General features: G+C 39.4%; 1 protein-coding gene across 1 annotated transcript; it reads right to left on the bottom strand.

Annotated features, from left to right (window-relative positions):
- Window positions 1-642: 642 nt before the first annotated feature.
- On the bottom strand, window positions 643-19,572 carry GHITM (growth hormone inducible transmembrane protein). Its single transcript, XM_059397931.1, has 9 exons — window positions 19,439-19,572; window positions 17,904-18,068; window positions 16,415-16,514; window positions 15,019-15,130; window positions 14,265-14,406; window positions 10,985-11,093; window positions 4,154-4,342; window positions 3,543-3,714; window positions 643-2,099 (listed from the first exon to the last, which is right to left on the bottom strand). Exons 2-9 carry the CDS (start codon window positions 18,030-18,032, stop codon window positions 2,015-2,017), a joined length of 1,038 nt encoding a protein of 345 aa, XP_059253914.1. The 5' UTR covers window positions 18,033-18,068; window positions 19,439-19,572; the 3' UTR covers window positions 643-2,014.
- Window positions 19,573-20,532: the final 960 nt, after the last annotated feature.

Here is a 20,532-nt window from a genome sequence, read left to right as displayed (position 1 = left end):
TCACATTTTATATAATTCACTTTATATATTGAAGTCTTGTCTTAGCAAAGTCAGAAAAAGTGATGTAAAAATATACCAAGTTACTAAATTAACCACCTTGTTTTCCTAAATAAGCTTCTGCCTAATACCTACTGTTGAAATTCTATCATTCTGTTTTGTGTGATACCATCCAAACATAGGGATATAAATTTTGGGTTCTAAAATGACTGAAGACAAAAGGACCTTCAAGATCACATTGAAGGGTAGTGACTAAAGTAGAGAAGGGAAAAAATAGAAGTTTGGCGCTTGGATTTTTCTTAGGACAACTCTCCTCACCACCCAGCCCCCCACAAACCAGCAATAGCAGTTAAAACTTACATAGTGCTAAATGTCCACACATTTTACCCCAATCCTATGATGCTGGTTCTGTTACCATCTCCATTTTACAGATAAGAAAATGGGCACGAGAGGTGAAGTAATTTGCCCAAGGTCACCTAAGAAATAGGTGGAAAAGGCAGGCTCAATTAAAGGTAGTCTGGAGGTAAGCACCATGGTCATCATCACACTATATTCTACATACTAGGTCAGGAAGAGAAAACAAATGAAACAAATCCTCTATTCAAACAGTATGCATATGGTTCAGCTGGAAAAATTATAGACCAATCACCATCTGGCTGAAACCTTTATTATTTCAGAAAGAAGCATCCTATGTAATTTGAGGTGGTAAGAATAATTACTTCTGGATTACTGTAATAAATATTTGTCAAAAATACAAGTCATTTTGATAATCATACATACTTAGTTCATTCATTAAGAACTTCCAAAAATAACTCTTTCGTATCAAAACACAAATGTCACAAGAGAGTCAAGTAATAGTCTATGCAGGTGAAGGAAAAGTCTGCTGTGGGAAACTCTGACAAAGCATTTTGCCTATTACAGTTTTGACTGACACAGTTCATGAAGAAAGACTAGCTACGTCCTCCCTTTTTTTTTTTTTTTTTTTTTTTAAGTGCTTAGTCTGAGAGGAACAGAAGAAACCAAGTCCTGGGAGCTGGGAGAAAAACTGCTTTCATAATCTTATGTGTGAGCCACATAAGGCTTTTCTGATGCCTGAAGTGAGATGGGAAATGCAAGCATGTATTCTATTAATAATATGTCAGTAATATCTCAATAAATATGCACAAAAATCCAGCAATTAGGAACACAGTGTTTGTATATTTGAAAATGCAAGAGTTTTCATGCTTTGAATGCTTTATCCTGAGAAGAATTTTAAGGATATTTTGTTCTATAAGGTTCAAAAATAAAACTTACACATACATAACACGTATCAGGAATTCTCCATACAATTAACATTCTGGACTGTCCTAGCAATGTCAAACAATGAGAAGCCAAACAAAATTATATGGATGTTGTAAAGATAGCACTGAGAAAGAAAGGAACATCAGGAGAATGAATCACCTGTATTTTTGTTTTATGCTCAATGCTTTTGAAAAGTTCAACAGATCAATGTAAAAATAGCTATGATTTGTTTTTAAATAGCCAAAACCCTCTCAGTAGCTCGGCACCAATTACACAAGTGCTACATATTCAAAGAATGACTGCAGGTGACTCTTTGCTTCTCTCTGGTCCCTTTACCAAACCTCTACATCACCTACAAGATTACTTGTAATATTTCTGCATTTCAAAAGATACGCAGCAAAACAGAGTTGTCTAGTTTTCAGTCAAATTAATTTTAGAATAGAACAGTTAAATTCTCACAACACAAACTTTAGTTTTCACATTCATTGAAACATTTAAGAATTACTCAAACATGAGCACTAGAAATGTGTGTGCTTATTTGGAAGAGAAATGAATTTATTCTGCAGAAGAAAAAGGAGACCGGAAGCATCACATCACCGGAACAACTGAAACATGGTGACAAGTCTTATCTTCTAAACTTCAGTGAAAGCTGCTTGTACGAACTATTTAATGAATACTTGTCCCTATTAAACAAGCAAGATATCTGACGTATAAAGAAGTCAGAAGCTGAGGCATGTCATTTCTTTCTGTTGCTTCCAGTTGCTAGAATACTGGCAACTCGCATAAATATATTTAATGTATCCATGTAGATTCCCAGCATCCTGGAAAAGCAAATTATGGTCAGTTATAGAGGATGTAATTCTAATAACAATGATAAAAACTATTTCTTAATCTAGACAAGCTATTTCTTAATACTGATTACTTGTCATAGGTATATGAAATGGAAATTAAAAAAAGAAAAGATGTCAACTAAGGAAGCCGTGGACTGAAGTCAAGGTTTTCTGGCAGATTAATCTTTGAAATGTTAAAAGGCAATTTAAAAAATCATTATTCTATCCTCTGACATGTTCTTATGAGTGTAGTATCTTGCCAAAAAAATCCCCTGGGTGATAGACAATGAAATAATCGAGCCAAAACCAAAGAAACACCTTCACAAAAATGTGTTAGACAGAAGTCTAGCATTTTTAAATATATCTCCTCAAGGCAACCCCTCTTCCTACCACCAACCAAAGAAAAGTGTTATAATCTGTGTTAAAGCAGCATTTAAAAAAAAAAAAATTACACTGAATTTCAGTTTCAAGGGAAAAAAAATTACTTCAAAAAATGTGACAGACAACATGAAACTCAAGAAAGCTAAAACAACCTATTCTGGTGAAGAGTCCAAGAAAAGGGAAAAGCATTATTATGTAACAGTTGCACCATAAAGCTAATCAACAAAAACAGGTAAATACTGCCTTAACCGAATACCTAAATATTACTTAGTCATGATCTAATCAAATGTTCTGTGGATACTTAGCTTACTGACGAGATAAAAAACAGACCAAACAGCAACAGAAATAAATATGATACAATTTGACAAACCTACTGCTGTGGGTTGAATTAAAAAGATACACTGACATCCTAATCCCTCTACCTGTAAAGGTGACCTTATTTGGAAATAGGATGTCTGCAAATGTAAACAAGATGTGAGTTAAGATGAGGTTAATATGGGGCGCCTAGGTGGCTCAGTGGGTTAAGCGTCTGCCTTCGGCTCAGGTCATGATCTCAGGGTCCTGAGATCGAGGCCCACATCAGGCTCTCTGCTCAGCAGGGAGCTTGCTTCCCCCTCTCTTTCTGCCTGCCTCTCTGCCTACGTATGATCTCCGCCTGTCAAATAAATTAATAAAATTAAAAAAAAAATGAGGTTAATATGGCAGTAGGGTGGGCCTCAATCCCAAATGACCGGAGACAGACACATAGGAAGAGTGCTGTGAAGACAGAGGTAGAGACTGGGGTAATGTGTCTACAGGCCAAGGAATACCCAGGGCTGCTGGCCAAAACAAACAGCTAGAAGAGAGGCATGGAACAGTCTCTCAAAGACCTCAGAAGGTATCAATCCTGGTCACACCTTGATTTCAGACTTCTCGACTCCAGAAATGCCGGAGTGTCAATCTCCCTTGTTTTACCACTCAGTTTGTAGTCTGTTACAGTAACCCTAGGAAACTAAAATAGATAATTCCACAAACGTACTATGTAACAAAGGGAAGACGTTAAAGACTACTTACGAATTGATGGGATCATATTTTTGAATTCCATACGCTGGTATTATTTCTGCACGCTTGATTACTTTCTGTGTATCATGCAGAAGAAACATACTGAAAAGAACTAATCCACCATAAATTGCCACTGAGTACAAAGTGGCACCAGCCACAGTGGTAGGTGGAAGAAACATAGATCCTGGAAGGGGAGAAAAAAAAACTAGCCTCATTTCTATAATTGATCTATGATGAATGTTACTTAAGACAGAAACAAGCAAACTTCTTTTGATGTACGGCACAGATAAGAAAAGGACTGACTATATACACTATATAATTTCATGCATATTCAATTCCAAATCCATTATACTCATTCCTGCAGCAGGTCACTTGCTTACATTACAGAAAGGCTCTTGATCAAGAGTAACTTTCATGTTCTTCAGACCAACTTTTCCATTTTAGATGTATTGGGTAAAACAAAAAATAATAGTTTACCATGATGCCAAACAGGAAAATACACTCTAATCAGTGTCTCCCTTTTAAACTTTTAAAAGTGACTCTTAATAAATTCCCTCCATTAGGATAACTGAGTACCAACAATGATTTTAGGATACCAAGAGTCTCAAAACACAGCCGCTTACCCAGTGAGGATACGAAGACGAGACCCAGGCCCACTCCCAGGGGTGCTCCCATGTTCAGAAACTTCTCACTGGGTGCACACATGGCCACAGTGGAGAGGCCTCCCACAATGCCTGCTGTATACCACGCAGCTCTGATGAGAAGAGGCCCCCCTAATATCGTCAGTGGAGCCACCACTGCACCCATTATACCTGGAGAAACAGCAAGCAGTTTTTACTAAATAACCAAAAAAAAAAAAAAAAAAAAAAAGCCACTTTTAGGTGAATATCGTACACCTCATTGTTAAACAACAGGACTACGAAGTCTCTCCCTTATCTAGGTCATACTACCCCTGAATCCCACAACCTAAACTTGCGGCTATCCAAATTCGAAATCACAACAATAACACTGTTCTTTTTTTTTTTTTTTTCCTTTAAGGATTTTACTTATTTGAGAGAGAGAGAGAAGGAAAGAGAGAATGAGACAGAGAATACAAGAGGAAAGAGGTCAGTGGGAGAAACAGACTTCCTGTCGAGCAGGGAGACCGATGTGGGACTCAATCCCAGGACTCCAAGGATCATGACCTGAGCTGAAGGCAGTCGCCCAACTAACCAAGGCACCTAGGTGCCCCAATAACACTATTCTTAAACTGTCTCAAATCAAGAGTACAAACACTAATCTAGATTTTTAAGTAACTTTATCAAATTCTTTATACGTCATTACCGGGATGTGAGCCTACTGGTATTCTATGCAACAACGACCATTATGTATGAGAATTGAGATTAAACGCCTTGATAGGAATAACTGAAGGTCTTGGCTCCTGCCAAGAGGGAACAAGGTAGAGCGAGAGAATGGTATAGGATGCTAATCCTAAAATGCAGGAACTTCAAGGACAGGCAGTGCTGTTTCCTTGTGGAATAGGGAATATCATCTCAGCTTCTGAATAGTAATTTCAGTTGTCAGATATTTACAAACAAGTTCAGAAAAATTACAGCAAAAGGTATCAAAAATTAGCAAACAGAACTCCCTAATTAAAAAAAAATTAATTGTAGACAAGGCATTATTTCAGTGGTAAGTAGAGCAAGTTATCAATCCTCTTAAACATTAAATGTCCATATTTAACTCATGGAATAGGCACAGCTATTGCCATATATAATGTCAACACCAGTATCTCTTTTGTTGAGAGTAACATTTCTAGATTGAGTAGGAAGATATAACTCATGATAATAAATAATTAAAAATATATTTTGCTGTAAGAAAGACACTGGATAAACATTCCTCTAGGAATCTTTACATTTCTATTAGGAATCCCAACAGAGGTGTAGGGGTGTGTGTATGTGTGTGTGTGTGTATGTTTTTAATTTTCTCGGTTACTCTACTGTCTTTCTTCTAATTTTTTAAATTTTTTATAAACATATTAATGTATTTTTATCCCCAGGGGTACAGGTCTGTGAATCGCCAGGTTTACACACTTCACAGCACTCACCAAAGCACATACCCTCCCCAATGTCCATAACTCCATCCCCCTCTCCCAAACCCCCTCCCCCCGGCAACCCTCAGTTTGTTTTGTGACATTAAGAGTCACTTATGGTTTGCCTCCCTCCCAATCCCATCTTGTTTCATTTATTCTTCTCCTACCCCCTTAACCTGCCATGTTGCATCTCCACTTCCTCATATCAGGGAGATCATATGATAGTTGTCTTTCTCTGACTGACTTATTTCGCTAAGCATGATAACCTCTAGTTCCATCCACGTCGTTGCAAATGGCAAGATTTCATTTCTTTTGATGGCTGCATAGTATTCCATTGTGTATAAGGAATCCCAACAGTTTTACAACAGACAGCAAAATTTTTAGCAAAAAAATGTTTTTAAAAAAGATTTTATTTGACAGGGAGAAAGATCACAAGTAGGCAAAGAGGCAGGCAGAGACAGAGGGGGAAGCAGGCTTCCTGCTGAGCAGAGAGCCTGATGTGGAGCTTGATCCCAGGGCCCTGAGATCATGACCTGAGCTGAAGGCAGAGGCTTAACCCACTGAGCCAACCAGGTGCTCCCAAAATGTATTTTTTTGCAGAAGCCAAGAAAAACCTTTATTCTCCATCAGGCTCCCAACTTTACTTACCCCAGGTAACTCCCTGTCCTGAAATTTGGATTAAGCCACAGGAAGAGGATGAAAGAGTGTCCTTCTTCCTCCTTTCTCTATACTGATGTGCCAGCTAATTTCTCCAGCTTCCTTTGACCCCATTAGCCACCAATGGCGGGGGGTAGGACACAGAGCTGGTACCAGGGAGCAAGGATGAATGAGGCCCTGTCTTCCTCATGGCCCTTTCACCTCCCACCCCATGACACCTGGTCGTCCCCTGGCTCTCCAGGGTCTAGCTTGGTGGTCCTGTTTTCCATGGTCTGTCCCTCCCATGGTTCTCTTCTATGTAGGCTGACCCTGCCGAACAATTTCCCAGCTGGCCTTGACAACCATGGTACAATCCTCTTTCCGTTCTTCATGGCTAGGTTCACTGGAGATTCTATCTCTGGAGCTTTTATCACTGGGGGGCTGGCCCTTGGGTGGCTTAATCTTCCAAAGATCCTGGCCACCATGCTCTGCCAAGGCCTCATCCTAGACGCCACAGTCCTCTGAGAGGTCCAACTCTCGTGGCCTAACTCTTTGGCAATCAGGCTCGTGTGTTCTGGCCCTCTGGGAGACCTGTCCTCACAGAATGTGGGCACCTGAGTCCTGGCCTTTTCACAACAGTAGCCCCTAAGTTAGAGGCCTTTGTGGGGGGTAGTCTGGTCCTCCAGACTTTCTTGTCAGCTGCAGGAAGGTCCCTCCAAAGGTCTGTTCCGCACCATCTGGCTCTTTGGTGAGTCTGTTCTCTAAGGCTAGTTTTCTGATGGTGTAGGCAGCTGTAGTCCAGCTGTCCTGCACCTTTAGCAAAACTTTTAGGGAGGCTGTCAGAGATCTTTCAATATTTTCTCATAAAAATCTTAAATGGTAACAGATGTTTGCTACTTAAGGACATATCAGTTACAGAACAAGGATAGCTCAACATTATTGTGGATCAAACTGGCATTCATCCAACTGGTACAGCCAGTATGGAAGAGTATGGGGGTTCCTTAAAAAATTAAAACTATAACTACCATATCATTCAACAATCCCACTTCTGGGCTTTTAACCAAAAGAACTGAAATCAGGATGTCACAGAGGTGACTGTGCCCCCATGTTCACTGCAGCACTGTTCACAATCTCCAAGATGCAAAGATCAAATTGTCCTTTAATGGGTGAATGGATAAAGACAATGTGGCATATATATAAAACAGAGTAATATTCAGATATAAAAAAAATAAACTCTTGCCATTTTTGACAACATGAATGGACCCTGAAGGCATTACACTAAGTGAAATATGAGAAAGAGGGGCGTCTGGGTGGCTCAGAGGGTTAAAGACTCTGCCTTCGGCTTAGGTCATGATCTCAGGGTCCTGAGATCAAGCCCTGCATTGGGCTCTCTGCTTGGCAGGGAGCCTGCTCCCCTCCCTCTCTCTCTGCCTGCCTCTCTGCCTACTTCTGATCTCTCTGTCAAATAAATAAATAAATAATCTTAAAAAAAAAAAAGAAAGAAAGAATAAAAAGACAAACAGCACATGATCTCAATTGTATTAGGAAACCTAAAAAAATGATCATTTCAGTAATTCCTACATAGTAAAAAAGTCATAGTAAAAAGTCAAATTCAGAGAAACAGAGAAGAGTGGTGGTTACCAGGGGTAGAAATGTGGGGGAAATGAGGAGATAACTGGTCAAAGGATATAAATTTCCAATTATAAGATGAACAAATTTGAAGCCCTAACATACATCATAGTGATTACAGCTAATCCTGTATCATATACTTGAATGTTGTTAACAGAATACATTTTACATGTTCTCACCACAAAAAATAGTAAATGTGGAATGGAGTGTTAGCTAATGCTATGGTGGTAATCATTTTGCAATATATAAATGTATTAAATCAACCAGTTACACATCTTAAAATTTATAGGATGTTATGTGTCAATTATATCCTAATAAAGCTGGGAGGAAAAACACAATTAGAATAGTTTTTCCAATGATCATTCAGTAATTCCTACATAGTATCACTTAATCCTGAGTAAGACCACAGCTGTGTTAACACAATGCTAAACATCTGGGTGAAAAATGAAAATGGAATGCACTGGTAAGTTAATACTCGTCAAAAGCCAACTCTGATGTCCCTTTAATATTGTGAGGGACTGCCTTTGGGTCATCCAAACTCCCTGCAAGTCTCATCTCAATCATACCAGCGAAAGAAAGAGTAGAAGAGAGAGGGCTGGACTCGAAGAAGTAAGTGTGTCAGTTTTGACTGTGGCACCTGCCAGTGTGACCTCACATAGCCTCTATTTCCTCATCCATGAAATGGAAATGCGAATGCCTGCCTGCATGGCTCAAGATACAGATGAAATGTAAAGCAAAAACTGACATTCATGCTGTACAGCGAAAGGTCACTATAGCAAGCCCAAGGTCATCTTTAAAAAGACTTGCTTGCTGGGCTGGTCCTTGGCTACTTAAGAACTTGGCACATGAAGCATTCTGTAACTGGCAGGGTTAGACTACTTGTGAAAACAATGTGAGTTATGCTGAAAGCCTGCTTTCCTTCTGGAAATCTGTATCTTGGTAGTTACTAGGAAGGTACTTCTATGATTAGCCCTTAATAAAAACCCTCAGCCCTCAGGCTTCAAGTCTCTAATGGGCTTCCATCTCACTGTACTTTTCACTTCCTTGCTAAGTCCCCTCAAAGAAAGCAGGGAGCACTGAAAGCCTGTGGATGAATTTCTCCAGACTCTACCCGTATTTTTTCCCCTTGCAGATGCTATCATGTGTCCTTTTATTGTAATAAACTTTAGCTCTGAGTACAAGTATATGCTTCTTCTAAAAAAACCAAAAGAACTCTAAACGAATGAATGGGTGGTCTTGGGGGCCTCCTCCAACACATAAAATACTTTGAGCCCAGTAGTTTATAGCACATTAAAGGAGTTTTCTAAGCAACCCAGAGAGCCCTTATTCTAAACTCACACTATATAGCTATTTTGACTTAATTCAATAAGCCTCTAAGTATTTAATACTTATCAGAGATAAAAACACTGAACTTGTCCTCTCAAGGAAAACAGTGTCTAAAATGGGAAAAAGGTGCAGAACTCCATTCTCTGGGTAACATACTAATGCTAAACTCAGATGGTGAGGATTTTGGTGTTTTAATGCAAGAATACATATACCTGAGAGAAAAAAGTTTTGTATACTACTATGGTATGTAGTTGTTCTAAAGCAAAATAATCCTTAAATATTTGCAGATAGCACTCAGATATTACATGTCATAGAAGTACATGTATCTTGAGTAATTTTTTTTCCTTAAAAGCAGGTTATTGGTACTAGAAGACAATAGACCACCTCCCTCAATCACAAGGATTTTATCTGGTAAAGCTCCCTGGAGAGTACCTACAGTTGAATAACCTCAGACCTTAACAGAAGAGACTTTCAAAACTAAGGCTGTCAAGTCATGCTGTCTCATATTTACCAAAACAAAGACAGCACGGGAAGAATATAAATGACAGTTCACGCCAGAAATTTTTCATACTGGATGCCAAATACCTAATTTCCATTTACTGACCCAGGTTAGAAACATTTCCGTCTGTTTCCCTGTAAGTTTCAAGGAAAATGCTTATAAAATTTGTCTTGTTTTATTTAAGTGAATAAACGAATAAAAAGCAGAAACAGATCCATAAAGACAGAGAGCAAATTGATGGTTGCCCGAGGGGAGGTGGCAGGGTATGCAAAATGGGTGAAGGGGAGTGAGAGATACAAGCTTCCAGTTATGCAATCAAGTCACAGGAGCAAAAGGCACAGCGCAGGGAACACAATCAGTGATACTGCAATAGTGCTGTGTGTGGTGACAGATGGTAGCTACTTGTGGGGAGTATAGCAAAACATACAGAGAAACTGAATCACTATGCTGTATACCTGCAGCTACTGTAACATTGTGTCAGCGATACTCAAATTAAAAAAAAAAAAAAAACAACTGGAAAAAAAACAAAATATGTCTCATTTTGTGGTAAAGAACATGTATCTAAGTACTTTTGTTTCTGGGTCTAGCTGCCTCTGTTCAACCCACAGTCAGACTCTCCTGGGATACCTGAGAAGGAAAACATGTTATCCAAAGTATTTGTGTCTCCACAATTAAGGGAGGAATCACAACATACACCTACAAAAGGATATTAAAACTGTCCTACAATACCCAAGGTGGGTAGCCTTCGCCCTGTCTACAGTAACTTTGTGCTAAACCTATCTAAATAATGACTGAGCTAACCATATCAGACACAAATGTGCATTTCCAATGATCTTTTTTACTGGGTTCTTTCTTCCAATGCTCCACTGCAAAATCCTCTACTCCTATTTTTTCATGTGTCTTACCTCCTCCTTTTCTTCTCCACCCTCATTTAAAAAATTTTCTAAAAATACATTAAGAACAATTCTCAGGTAATGTGTACCAGGTCTGAAACCCTCCCAGAAGCACACAAAATACATAAAGGAAATCTCTGCATATATACTAGACTGCCATAGGAGGCCAAATGTAATACTGGGGATGCCCATGGTCTAAGCAGCAGAATCATTAACTTTTCAGAGAAGATGTCTGGCAATAAACAACCACTAGTAAGTACAAAAGAACTAGTAAGTGTTTTCTAAACACAAGGTTTTATTAAATTATACACAAGTCATTTACAGTTATGAAGAGCCACTAAAAAAAGAAGAAAAAAAAGTAATGAAGGTTGCTAAGTAAAAAATTAAAATTAGAACATACCAGAATGCAGTAGCCAAGCAAGATGCTTTGGGCCTGGGCTCTGGTCATATGGTATTGATTGTACCATCATTCCAGCTCCAATCATGGCTGCAAAGGTTGCACCAATCGTCTAAAAGACACATTATTACTGAGAAAAATCAATCTTTATACAACAACCAAGTAGAAGCCTACAAGTTCCAAGTTTTGCTAGTCCCTCCAAAACACCCCACTTAAAGGATAGTGAAGGGATCCAAGCAGGAGGCAAGAGTGCCCCCTACTGCCACACAAAGTTTTGCAGACACCTTCAAGTGAGTTGAGCTTTGACAGATACCATCTTTTTAAAATTTTATTTTTGATAGACAGAGAGGTCTAACAAAACCTCTTTAAGGATCCCAAAATAGAGATGCCTGGATGGCTCAGTTGGTTAAGCATCTGACTCTTGGTTTTGGCTCAGGTCATGATCTCAGGGTCATGAGATGGAGCCCATGTCTGGCTCTGAGCTCAGCATGGAGTCAGCTTTGGATTCTCTCTCTCTGCCCCAACTACCCCACTACTCCCAGTCACCCCCCCACCCCCCACCTCCTCAGGCACACATGCTCCATCACACTTATTCTCTCAATAAATAAATCTTGAGAGTGCCTGAGTGGCTCAGCTGGTTAAGCATCTGGCTTCAGCTCAGGTCATGATTTCACGTCCTGGGACTGAGTCCCACATCCTGCTCTCTGCTCAGCAGTGAGTCTGCTTGTCCCTTTACGCCCCACCCCCAACATTCATTCTCTCTCAAATAAAATCTTTAAATAAATAAATCTTAAAAAATAAGAATTCCAAAATATTTTTTTTGTATAGCACAGACAGCATTTTAAAAAAATTAATCATGATACACCAATTAGAATATATACATAATAGTGCATTGTCTTGAACTCCATCATATGCTAAATAAAAACCTAAAAAACTGAAGCACATGGAAAATAGAGGAGAGGGTAAGATTCTACTTATCTATTCTCTTAGTTTTCTGGCTGACTTGGGTCTTCCATCCCTTTTCTTTGCCTTAGATTGCCATATTGTTTTTCACACTTAAATATTCCTTGTGCATATAATAGAAAATGATACTGAACCTTTAAAAAACATGAAGCAGGAACTGCACACCTGCAGCTCTTGGATAAAATGGCAGATATTTTGTAGCCCAACTATTCAAAGATCAATTTATTTCCTCTGCATTACCTGTCTGACCCACGGCACGAGAATGTTCAACCACTGATGTAAAGTAGAGCTGTTTTTTCTCCCATTAATATAAATAAGCACACTGGGTTCTACTTAATCATTTTTTAATGGAGAGATAATTACTAAAAATGACTTCATACATTTCTTCATACTTCATTCAAATGTAAGGCATTTTCAGGATATTTACAATTACATTTTTTTTTTCTTTAAGGTTCTTCATGTTCATGACCCAACTGCATTTTTTGCTTTTTACTTTTCCATACTCTACACACTCCAGCTACATGAAATGGTGGAGCTGCAAATAGATCTTTAATTCTATTCATTTTGCCTAAGAAATCCTCTTTTCTATCTGGCTGACTTATCCAAGGGTTACCTTCTCGCATGGGAAGTTTTTCTGGGAGGGACCCTGACTGCCACAAGCCTCTTCTCTTTTCCAAAATCACTTGGTACTAACTTTGACCTTATTGGTATGTCTGTCACCCCTCAAAAGCTTCATCTTCATCTCTGTAGCAGCTGCCTGGCCTTCCAAACTATTTTATTTAAGTAGCCCTAACAGCAGGTGAGTCATCTTCTGCCCACAGGAAGCTGAGAATATGGCCCAAGCACAAAACTTCTTTGAAGTCTTACTTCAGGGGCTGAACTCTTCTGTATATTTTAATTTTTCTCTTGCAGCCATAGTGTTTTGTTAAAAAGCCCTGTTTTATATTATCTACCTGATAAAACTTACATTTCTGGTGAGAATGCACCATGCTTAGTCTGTGCCCTCATGAACTTCTGGGTTAGGAGATTCATAACACCCATTTGAATTATACTTGTGTCCAAAAGGCCACGCTATCCTAAATGGTTCTCCTTTGGAAAGTGCAGTGGAAATAGTATGGTTTTGGAAGATGGATGGAAGTTAGTTAGATCTGGCTAGCGATGGGACATCTGTATGATACAAACTCTCCCCTCCCCCAGTCCCTTCTAGTCTCAAATTCATAGTTCACATTCTTACAATTCCTCATTTCACAGATTTTACAAAGCCGTAGTTGGTATACTCGCTTCTCGTGTCTTTCATTTGAGTTCTTAAATAAAAAAATTTTTTTGCTGTTTCAGTATTTGCCCTGGCCTCTGACTACTTGGGTACTCTCCTCAGTGTGGCAATTGAACATTGTCTTCCTAATTGTCTTCTTCACACTCTAGACCTCAAATACTCCAACTTCACTCTTGACACTACTGTGAAGCCAGTTTTATCTCAGTTTTTTTTTTTTTTTTAAGGTTTTATTTATTTGAGAGAGAGTGAGCAAGTGAGACAGTGAGCAAGCAAGAAGCAGACTTCCCACTGAGCAGGGAGGTCAGTGCGGGGCTGAATCCCAGGACCCTCAGATCATGTGTGAAGCCAGTTTTAATGACTCCTCTTCTCCTCTGTTCAAGTTGTTCTGCAAACCTTGACTACCTTTGTCCTCTCCTGCAATAAAAAATGCCAACCTCCAACAGTTCTGATGCAATAATGTCTCTTGCATAGAACGTCACGACTGGTCTAAGACAAAAACAGTCTTTCAACTTGTTTTACATTTTCTAATTCCTATTGCTCATCCTTTACCACTTACTCAAGCTCATTTCTTCAACCAGACAATAGAAAAATAGCTATCACTTTTGAATTTTTTTTTTATCTAGCAAAATAACAAAAGCTCAAGAAACATAGAATCTAAAACCTTACACAGGGTCAAGAGAGTTCAGAGTGTTAGCAACAAGTATTTTCCACTGATGATTTTGCATTTATTGCCGGCCTCCCCCACCTCCCATTAATCAAACTCTATAAAACACAGGCTGTTTGATCTCTGCTCCCAGGTGAGTTGGATATTCCTTGTAAAGTTTGATTTTCAACCCCTTTGCCACTATTTGAATACAATACTCAACAAAGAATAATCTGTGATTTACCTCAGAATATAATTTCTACTTTGTCTCAGTTGCCTTATTAATTCATAGATCTGAACAACTGTTCAATATAGTAAGGGATTCCCTTCCATTTAATACCCCCCCAATATTTTTGGTTTAATCATTTGATAATTAGTGAAAAAGGAAAACAAATCTGACTTACCACCCAAGAGCCTCTCATCATGAAGTTCATGAGAACAGGAGTTCTGCTCACTGCCAGGGCGGACAAAGCTGTTAAACCAATACTTCCTGCTAAATACATATAGGTAGAATGAATTCTATCCTTCACATACTGAGGCCAAATTCTGTAAGAAACACAACATGATTAATTTACAGAAATATGGATATAAGTTTTGGTTAAATCATTCACAGCTGGGAAACTTTGGGAAATACCAATTTATTCCTCTAGTCTTATTTATTATGGAAATGACGGATATATTGGGAGTTATAAAATTAAATGATACAAGGGACGCCTGAGTGGCTCAGTTGGTTAAGCAGCTGCCTTCAGCTCAGGTCATGATCCCAGCGTCCTGGGATCGAGTCCCACATCGGGCTCCTTGCTCAGCAGGGAGCCTGCTTCTCCCTCTGCCTCTGCCTGCCATTCTGTCTGCCTGTGCTAGCTCTCTCCCCCTCTCTCTCTCTGATAAATAAATAAAATCTTTAAAAAAAAAAAATTAAATGATACAAAACGTAAGTGCTCGGCACATATACAAAGCAACACATTTCCTCCTTGCTTAAACACATATAACCTTAGCAAAAGACTTACGTTTGAACAGATGCTAAGAAATTTTTTTCATGCAAGTGTATTTCTATAGTTAGAAGTTTAGATATAAAACATTCCAAAAGTGGCAAAAGAGATGGATGAAAACAAAACTGGAGCCTTGAAGATAGGAAATGTTTGGGAATGATTTACTTACACAGCTTTTTCAATAGCCCCGATCTCATTAGACATTCCCAAGCCATAGTAACACAATGCTCCAAGACCAACAGCAGCCCCTCCAGCAATAAACCATCTTCCCATCTGATCAACTGCAGAACACAGGGGGAAATGCACATTAATACAGTCATGTCTTGACTAAATTAAACATGCTAACGGTAAGCCCTTTCTAATATTTGTATGGGGAAAATCTATATACCACAGTCCTTTGTAACAGCCATAATTAGAACATATGCGGATGTAAGTGGCTTCAAAATTAGGGGACCAGTAAAAAGGGCACTGCTAAAACATAGGTGTAATAATACAAAAAGGACCAGAACTGATTAGCCTCTAATTTCACTCTGAAGAAATTTAAGGAGGCAGTGTGTCTGTAGACATGGGGATATTTCTCTAATACATACTATTTCATTCATAAGAATCTGGGTTATGTCCTCATGCTCTTAGAAAGAAAAAGATGAGAAAGAAATGTTAATAGTTATACCAGTGTATAAAATGCCATTAACTGTCAAATAAATAAAATCTTAAAAAATAATAAAATAAAGTGCCATTAACAAAGATGATGCTTGATGTAGACAAAGGAAAAAAGGAACCAAGGATGTAATCAGTGTTTATGTAGCACAATCAAGGGAGAGGGTGCCCTGAAGAAGAGCAGGTGAAACAAACAATTGACCAACCCTTACCTGGCTGCACCTCACTCCTTTTAGTTTGAATCTGTTCACTCAGAGTACTACTAAGCTATAGTTTATGATTCATGTAATTTATTTTTTAGGGCAAACTTATTAATCAGGAAGAACTGTCCAGATGGATACAGATTACAGCTCTTTCCCATTATATTGACACTTTGTAAGGTTGTTAGCCAGCAAGTGTTCTATGAATAGATTTGGGTAGATTAACAATCTAAACTTGCAAAGATGAAATTCAAACAAACTTCATTAAGGTATTGTTTCCAGGGAGGCCATATATGAACAACCAATTATGAGGACTCTTATTGAAGAGCTAGGCTTTTATTAATATCTGTTTTAGTGATTTTTCTCCTAAAACATTCATAATTACATGCTTGAATTAAGAGTTCATGTAACTTCAACTGAACTTCCTTAACAGATTGTATTTTTTATATCATGGCATATTAACTATTAATCCTTTTTTTTACTTTAATGGTAAAAGTAAAATTTTCTTTAGAAGAAATATGATTGGAATCAATGAAACCAGTGTGAAGTATCAACCTTTTCTGGATCATGAGTTCCTGAAGAATGACTGCCTTTCTTCCCAGAAAACAGTCACATACATAAGTTTGCACACATTTTTAGAAGGCTGTTCATGGACTTCTTAAAACATTTTCACATACTCTAGTTCAAAAACTGAAGACTACTGCCTACTTTTAAATATTTTTTCCACTGATGGTTCCATTGCTGCCTCCTTAATTTCTTGACCAGTTTTCCCGCGCCGGATCCCAACTCTTGTCTTGGTGGCATATTGCTGATATACATGAAAACAAAGACAGTTGACACATAAATCAAAACAATGTTATTAATAGAAGATAATTATATCTCATTATACTAGAAAACTCTATATAACTTGGTACTTTCTATGTATGTAGTTTCATTATAAAGGTCTGTTAGCCAATCTAAAAAATTAAATGCAGACCCTACCTACCTATGGTCTATCTTTGAAGTGATTCACTTAAAGACTTAGTTTACAACTTAACTTTTTTTTTTTTTTAAAGATTTTATTTATTTACTTGACAGACAGAGATCACAAATAGGCAGAGAGACAGGAAGAGAGAGAGGAGGAAGGAGGATCCCCGTGGAGCAGAGAGCCTGATGTGGGGCTCGATCCCAGGACCCTGAGATCATGACCTGAGTTGAAGGCAGAGGCTTTAACCCACTCAGGTGCCCCTACAACTTAACTTCTTAAAGTTTTAATAATAATTACTTCATTAACTACAGACTTATATCTCCAGAATCATATTTTAAACACTAGCTTTTAAAAAACATTCATGCAGGGGCACCTGGGTGGCTCAGTTCAGGTCATGATCCCAGATTCCTGGGATCGAGTCCCACATCGGGCTCTCTGCTCACCGGGGAGCCTGTTTCCCCCTCTCTTCTCTCTGCCTACTTGTGATCTCTCTCTGTGTCGAATAAACAAATAAAATATTAAAAAAAAATTATAAAAAACATTCATGCATTAAGTATTGGCTACCTTTTTTTTTTTCACCTGGGAAATGGGCTCAAGAAAATTACCTTTCCTTAACATAAAGTCAAAGGGATGGATGATTATTACCTTTTTTTTTAGCTCTTTTTCAACAGCAGAACAGTTAATTCAAGAGGAAAACAGTTGTCTCTTTTAGCTTATATATATTTCTTTATCTACCTCACATTTCAAAATTTATACTTCTAATCTGAATTCTGGAGAAATCTATTAGAAAAGAAAAAGAAAATCTCTAACCTGATGGATTTTACCACTCTTTAATCAAGAGCTGAAATGACATTATTAATAAGCTACTAATGAAATGTTAATATTCCTGTGTTCTTAAGCTTTTGACTATAGGTTCCAAGATCTCCTTGTTGTACCATACAGCTCTCAATCTCACACAATCACTGTAAATTCTCAGAATAAAACTCTAAAAGCTGTAGATAAAGAGAAAGTTATAGAAGCTCTTTCTATCTTATATGATAAGGAGGAACACAATGACACAAAACTAATGGGGAGTAAGAGCTGATGTGGGACTATTATCATGGCTAAGTGTTTCAGTAAATCACTAATGGTAGAACAGGGAGCTTCATACAGTTTAAAAAAAAAAAAAAAGGAAAGAGTCCCCGTGCACAAAGAGATGGACATAATATTAAGATATCAGATTATCTTTACCCGGCTGGGTGTTAAGAGCCATTGATTCTTCGTGATGGAATTCTTCACAATAGGCGAGGCCTTGGTGAAAGCTGGTTGGAAGACCCTGGAAGGGAGTGTCCGGAGACACACAAATCTTGCTGCCAGCATGATGGTGCACCAGGTTTACCAAGCAGATCTGAAATGCTAGTTTGAGACACAAACAAAAAATAACCCATTAACCAACTAAGGGAATGGCACAGAAAAGATGCAGAGACACAGAAGGGCCGGTCAATCATGTTTTAGTAGAAAAATGGAGTAGGGACCTTTTAAAATTTAATGATGAATTGTCGGCTTATTTGTTATTTCACAAATGGGTTTCCACAGAACCCAATTTGGGATGATCACCAAAACAGAATTAAATCCCAGCTTGAACAGTATGGTGTATGACTTGTCTGTGCAGATGGTAATATCTTACTACGACTGCAGTGTATGTGATGGCTTTTATAACTGTGGTTTTAAGCATTCAATGGGCAAATTTAAAACAAGACTGTATAACTTTTGAGCAGAAGAAAAATGTCATCCAAGGAAGAGATTAGTAACTCTTCAAGGTCATGCTGCACTGTAAGGTTTCACAACAGTAATCAAACATTTAAATTTCTGCTAAACATGCCAAATATTACTTCCCTTCAAAATGTGATAAAAATACTCAAGGCACTGACACCACCTGGGATGCATCTTAAAATACAGATGCTGGGTCTTAACTCTGGTCCTAATGATTTAACCTCTAGGACCGGGACCCACGAATGTTTTACCTAGCATTCCCCCAAAGCTAAGAATCTTCGCTAAAAAATACCTAACCCAGCGAACTTCCAGCTCTGCCCCTGAATCTATACCGGGTGTACACCACTGAGAATGTACCGAGACCTTCTACAACTTTCACGCCATTACATCATCTCAGCCTGTGGCGGTTTACCTCCTTCGGTAGTTAACACACTGACCCGGAACGAGGCCTCGTTGAGTGGCCTGCATGTCGCGCAACAGAACGAAATGGAAATCTGCCCAAAGTGGCCTCGTGAGTGTCTGGCCTCCGAGATTCAGGTGCGTTGGCTATAAAACGGATGAAGTATGACCGAGCCCAGAGGCCCGGTCCCCCGAGGAAGTTCACCCAGCTCTCCAGATTCGGTAGAGAACTCGGCAGCAAGCGTCCAGTCTCCCAAAGTCAACGCATAACCCTACAACACCCTCGCCTCTAACACCCCCACTCCCGCACTCCCTTATCTGAAAGGGCGGCGGCTGTGCGGCCCAGCCGCTGGGTGATTCAGCACCTCTGCCCGAGGGAGAAGAGGGCAGCGGGGACGAGCCCCTGCCCGCCAGCCCAGGCCCCGCCGCCCCCTTTCACCCGGTCACCCGCAGAACGATGACCCTAACGAGCCGCCAAGCTGTGGCACCGCCAGGCTGTGACGCATCCAGCAGCGACGCCGCCTTCAGCCCATCTCAGATGCACCCAACGGCCCCACGAAGCCGATCGTCAGGGCAGCGGATCTCCGGTGCTAGGAGGCCCGGAGTAGCCATACCTCAGTCCCCGGTCACCTCAACCGCACAATTACCCTTCCGGGCCGGCGAAACGCAAACGCGCACACCTCTCTGGACCTCCGCCCGCTCCTTACTGCCTCTGCGCGCGCAGTTTCCCCTACTCACTGAGTGACGCAACATCCGGAGAATCGCCAAACACTAGGGTCACCCAATCATGAGCAGATCTCTGACGGAAGGGCTGGTACAGTAGGCAGGTGGGCTTCCGGGCCAGAGGGAAGCGTCATAGTCGGAGTCCATTTTGGGTGTGGGCAGCGAAGGCATTTCAGCCATGTTAGCTATGGGTAGCGGGGCTAGTCTTCTTTTTTGTCTGAACAGTTTCACTAGCGGCACTTAACAAAAACGTAAAAATTGAAAAAGAATATTAAATGTGTGAGAACTAAAAATTTTTCCGTTGCCCCTTTACTTTCCTCATGTTGCTTTTTTTCTCCTTTTGCGAGATGGAGAGTGTGCCAAACGTGGTAGTTTCAGAGTGGAGCCAGTCCGTTTCTTGGGTCTGACGCCTAAGGCTGGCTCATGAAATCTAGGAAGGGGTCTAAATCACACAAGGTCACCGGCCGGATTTTAGCAGGGTTTCCTCCCGGTTGCTCTGATCTTCCACGAAACATTTTCAAGCTTTGGTGTGTACTTGTATTACAAGCATGATACAACAGTCTCTGCATCTTACTTTGTCCTGAGGACTGTGAAGATGTTTTCATTACACATAATTTATAAAGTGAAAAGCCACCTCTCGGCTACACGACAGAGATTTTGTTTTGTTTTTTTCTTTCACTATCTTTTATCCATTATACAAATATTTGCTGAGTCGCACTTTGTACCAAACACTGAACTAGGGATGTATACAAATGAATAAAACACAACCAATACTGTTGTTTGGACAAAACAAAGTCCTTGCCATTACTGTGTTGACTTTCTGGTGGAGACAAAAAATAGACAAAACGTTTGGTGGTGATAAGTACCATGGAGAAAAATAAAGCCGCATAAAGCCTTAGAGGGATGTTATTTTAGATAAGATGATTAACAACATGTAAAATTCATGAGCCTTATCTCCTCAGTTATTGTTAATTGTGATTTATGA

The sequence above is a fragment of the Mustela nigripes genome, chromosome 4, assembly GCF_022355385.1.
Source record: "Mustela nigripes isolate SB6536 chromosome 4, MUSNIG.SB6536, whole genome shotgun sequence".
In the NCBI taxonomy this organism is placed as follows: domain Eukaryota; kingdom Metazoa; phylum Chordata; class Mammalia; order Carnivora; family Mustelidae; genus Mustela; species Mustela nigripes.
Note: the sequence above shows the minus strand (reverse complement) of the source record. Positions and strands in the feature narration are given on the sequence as shown.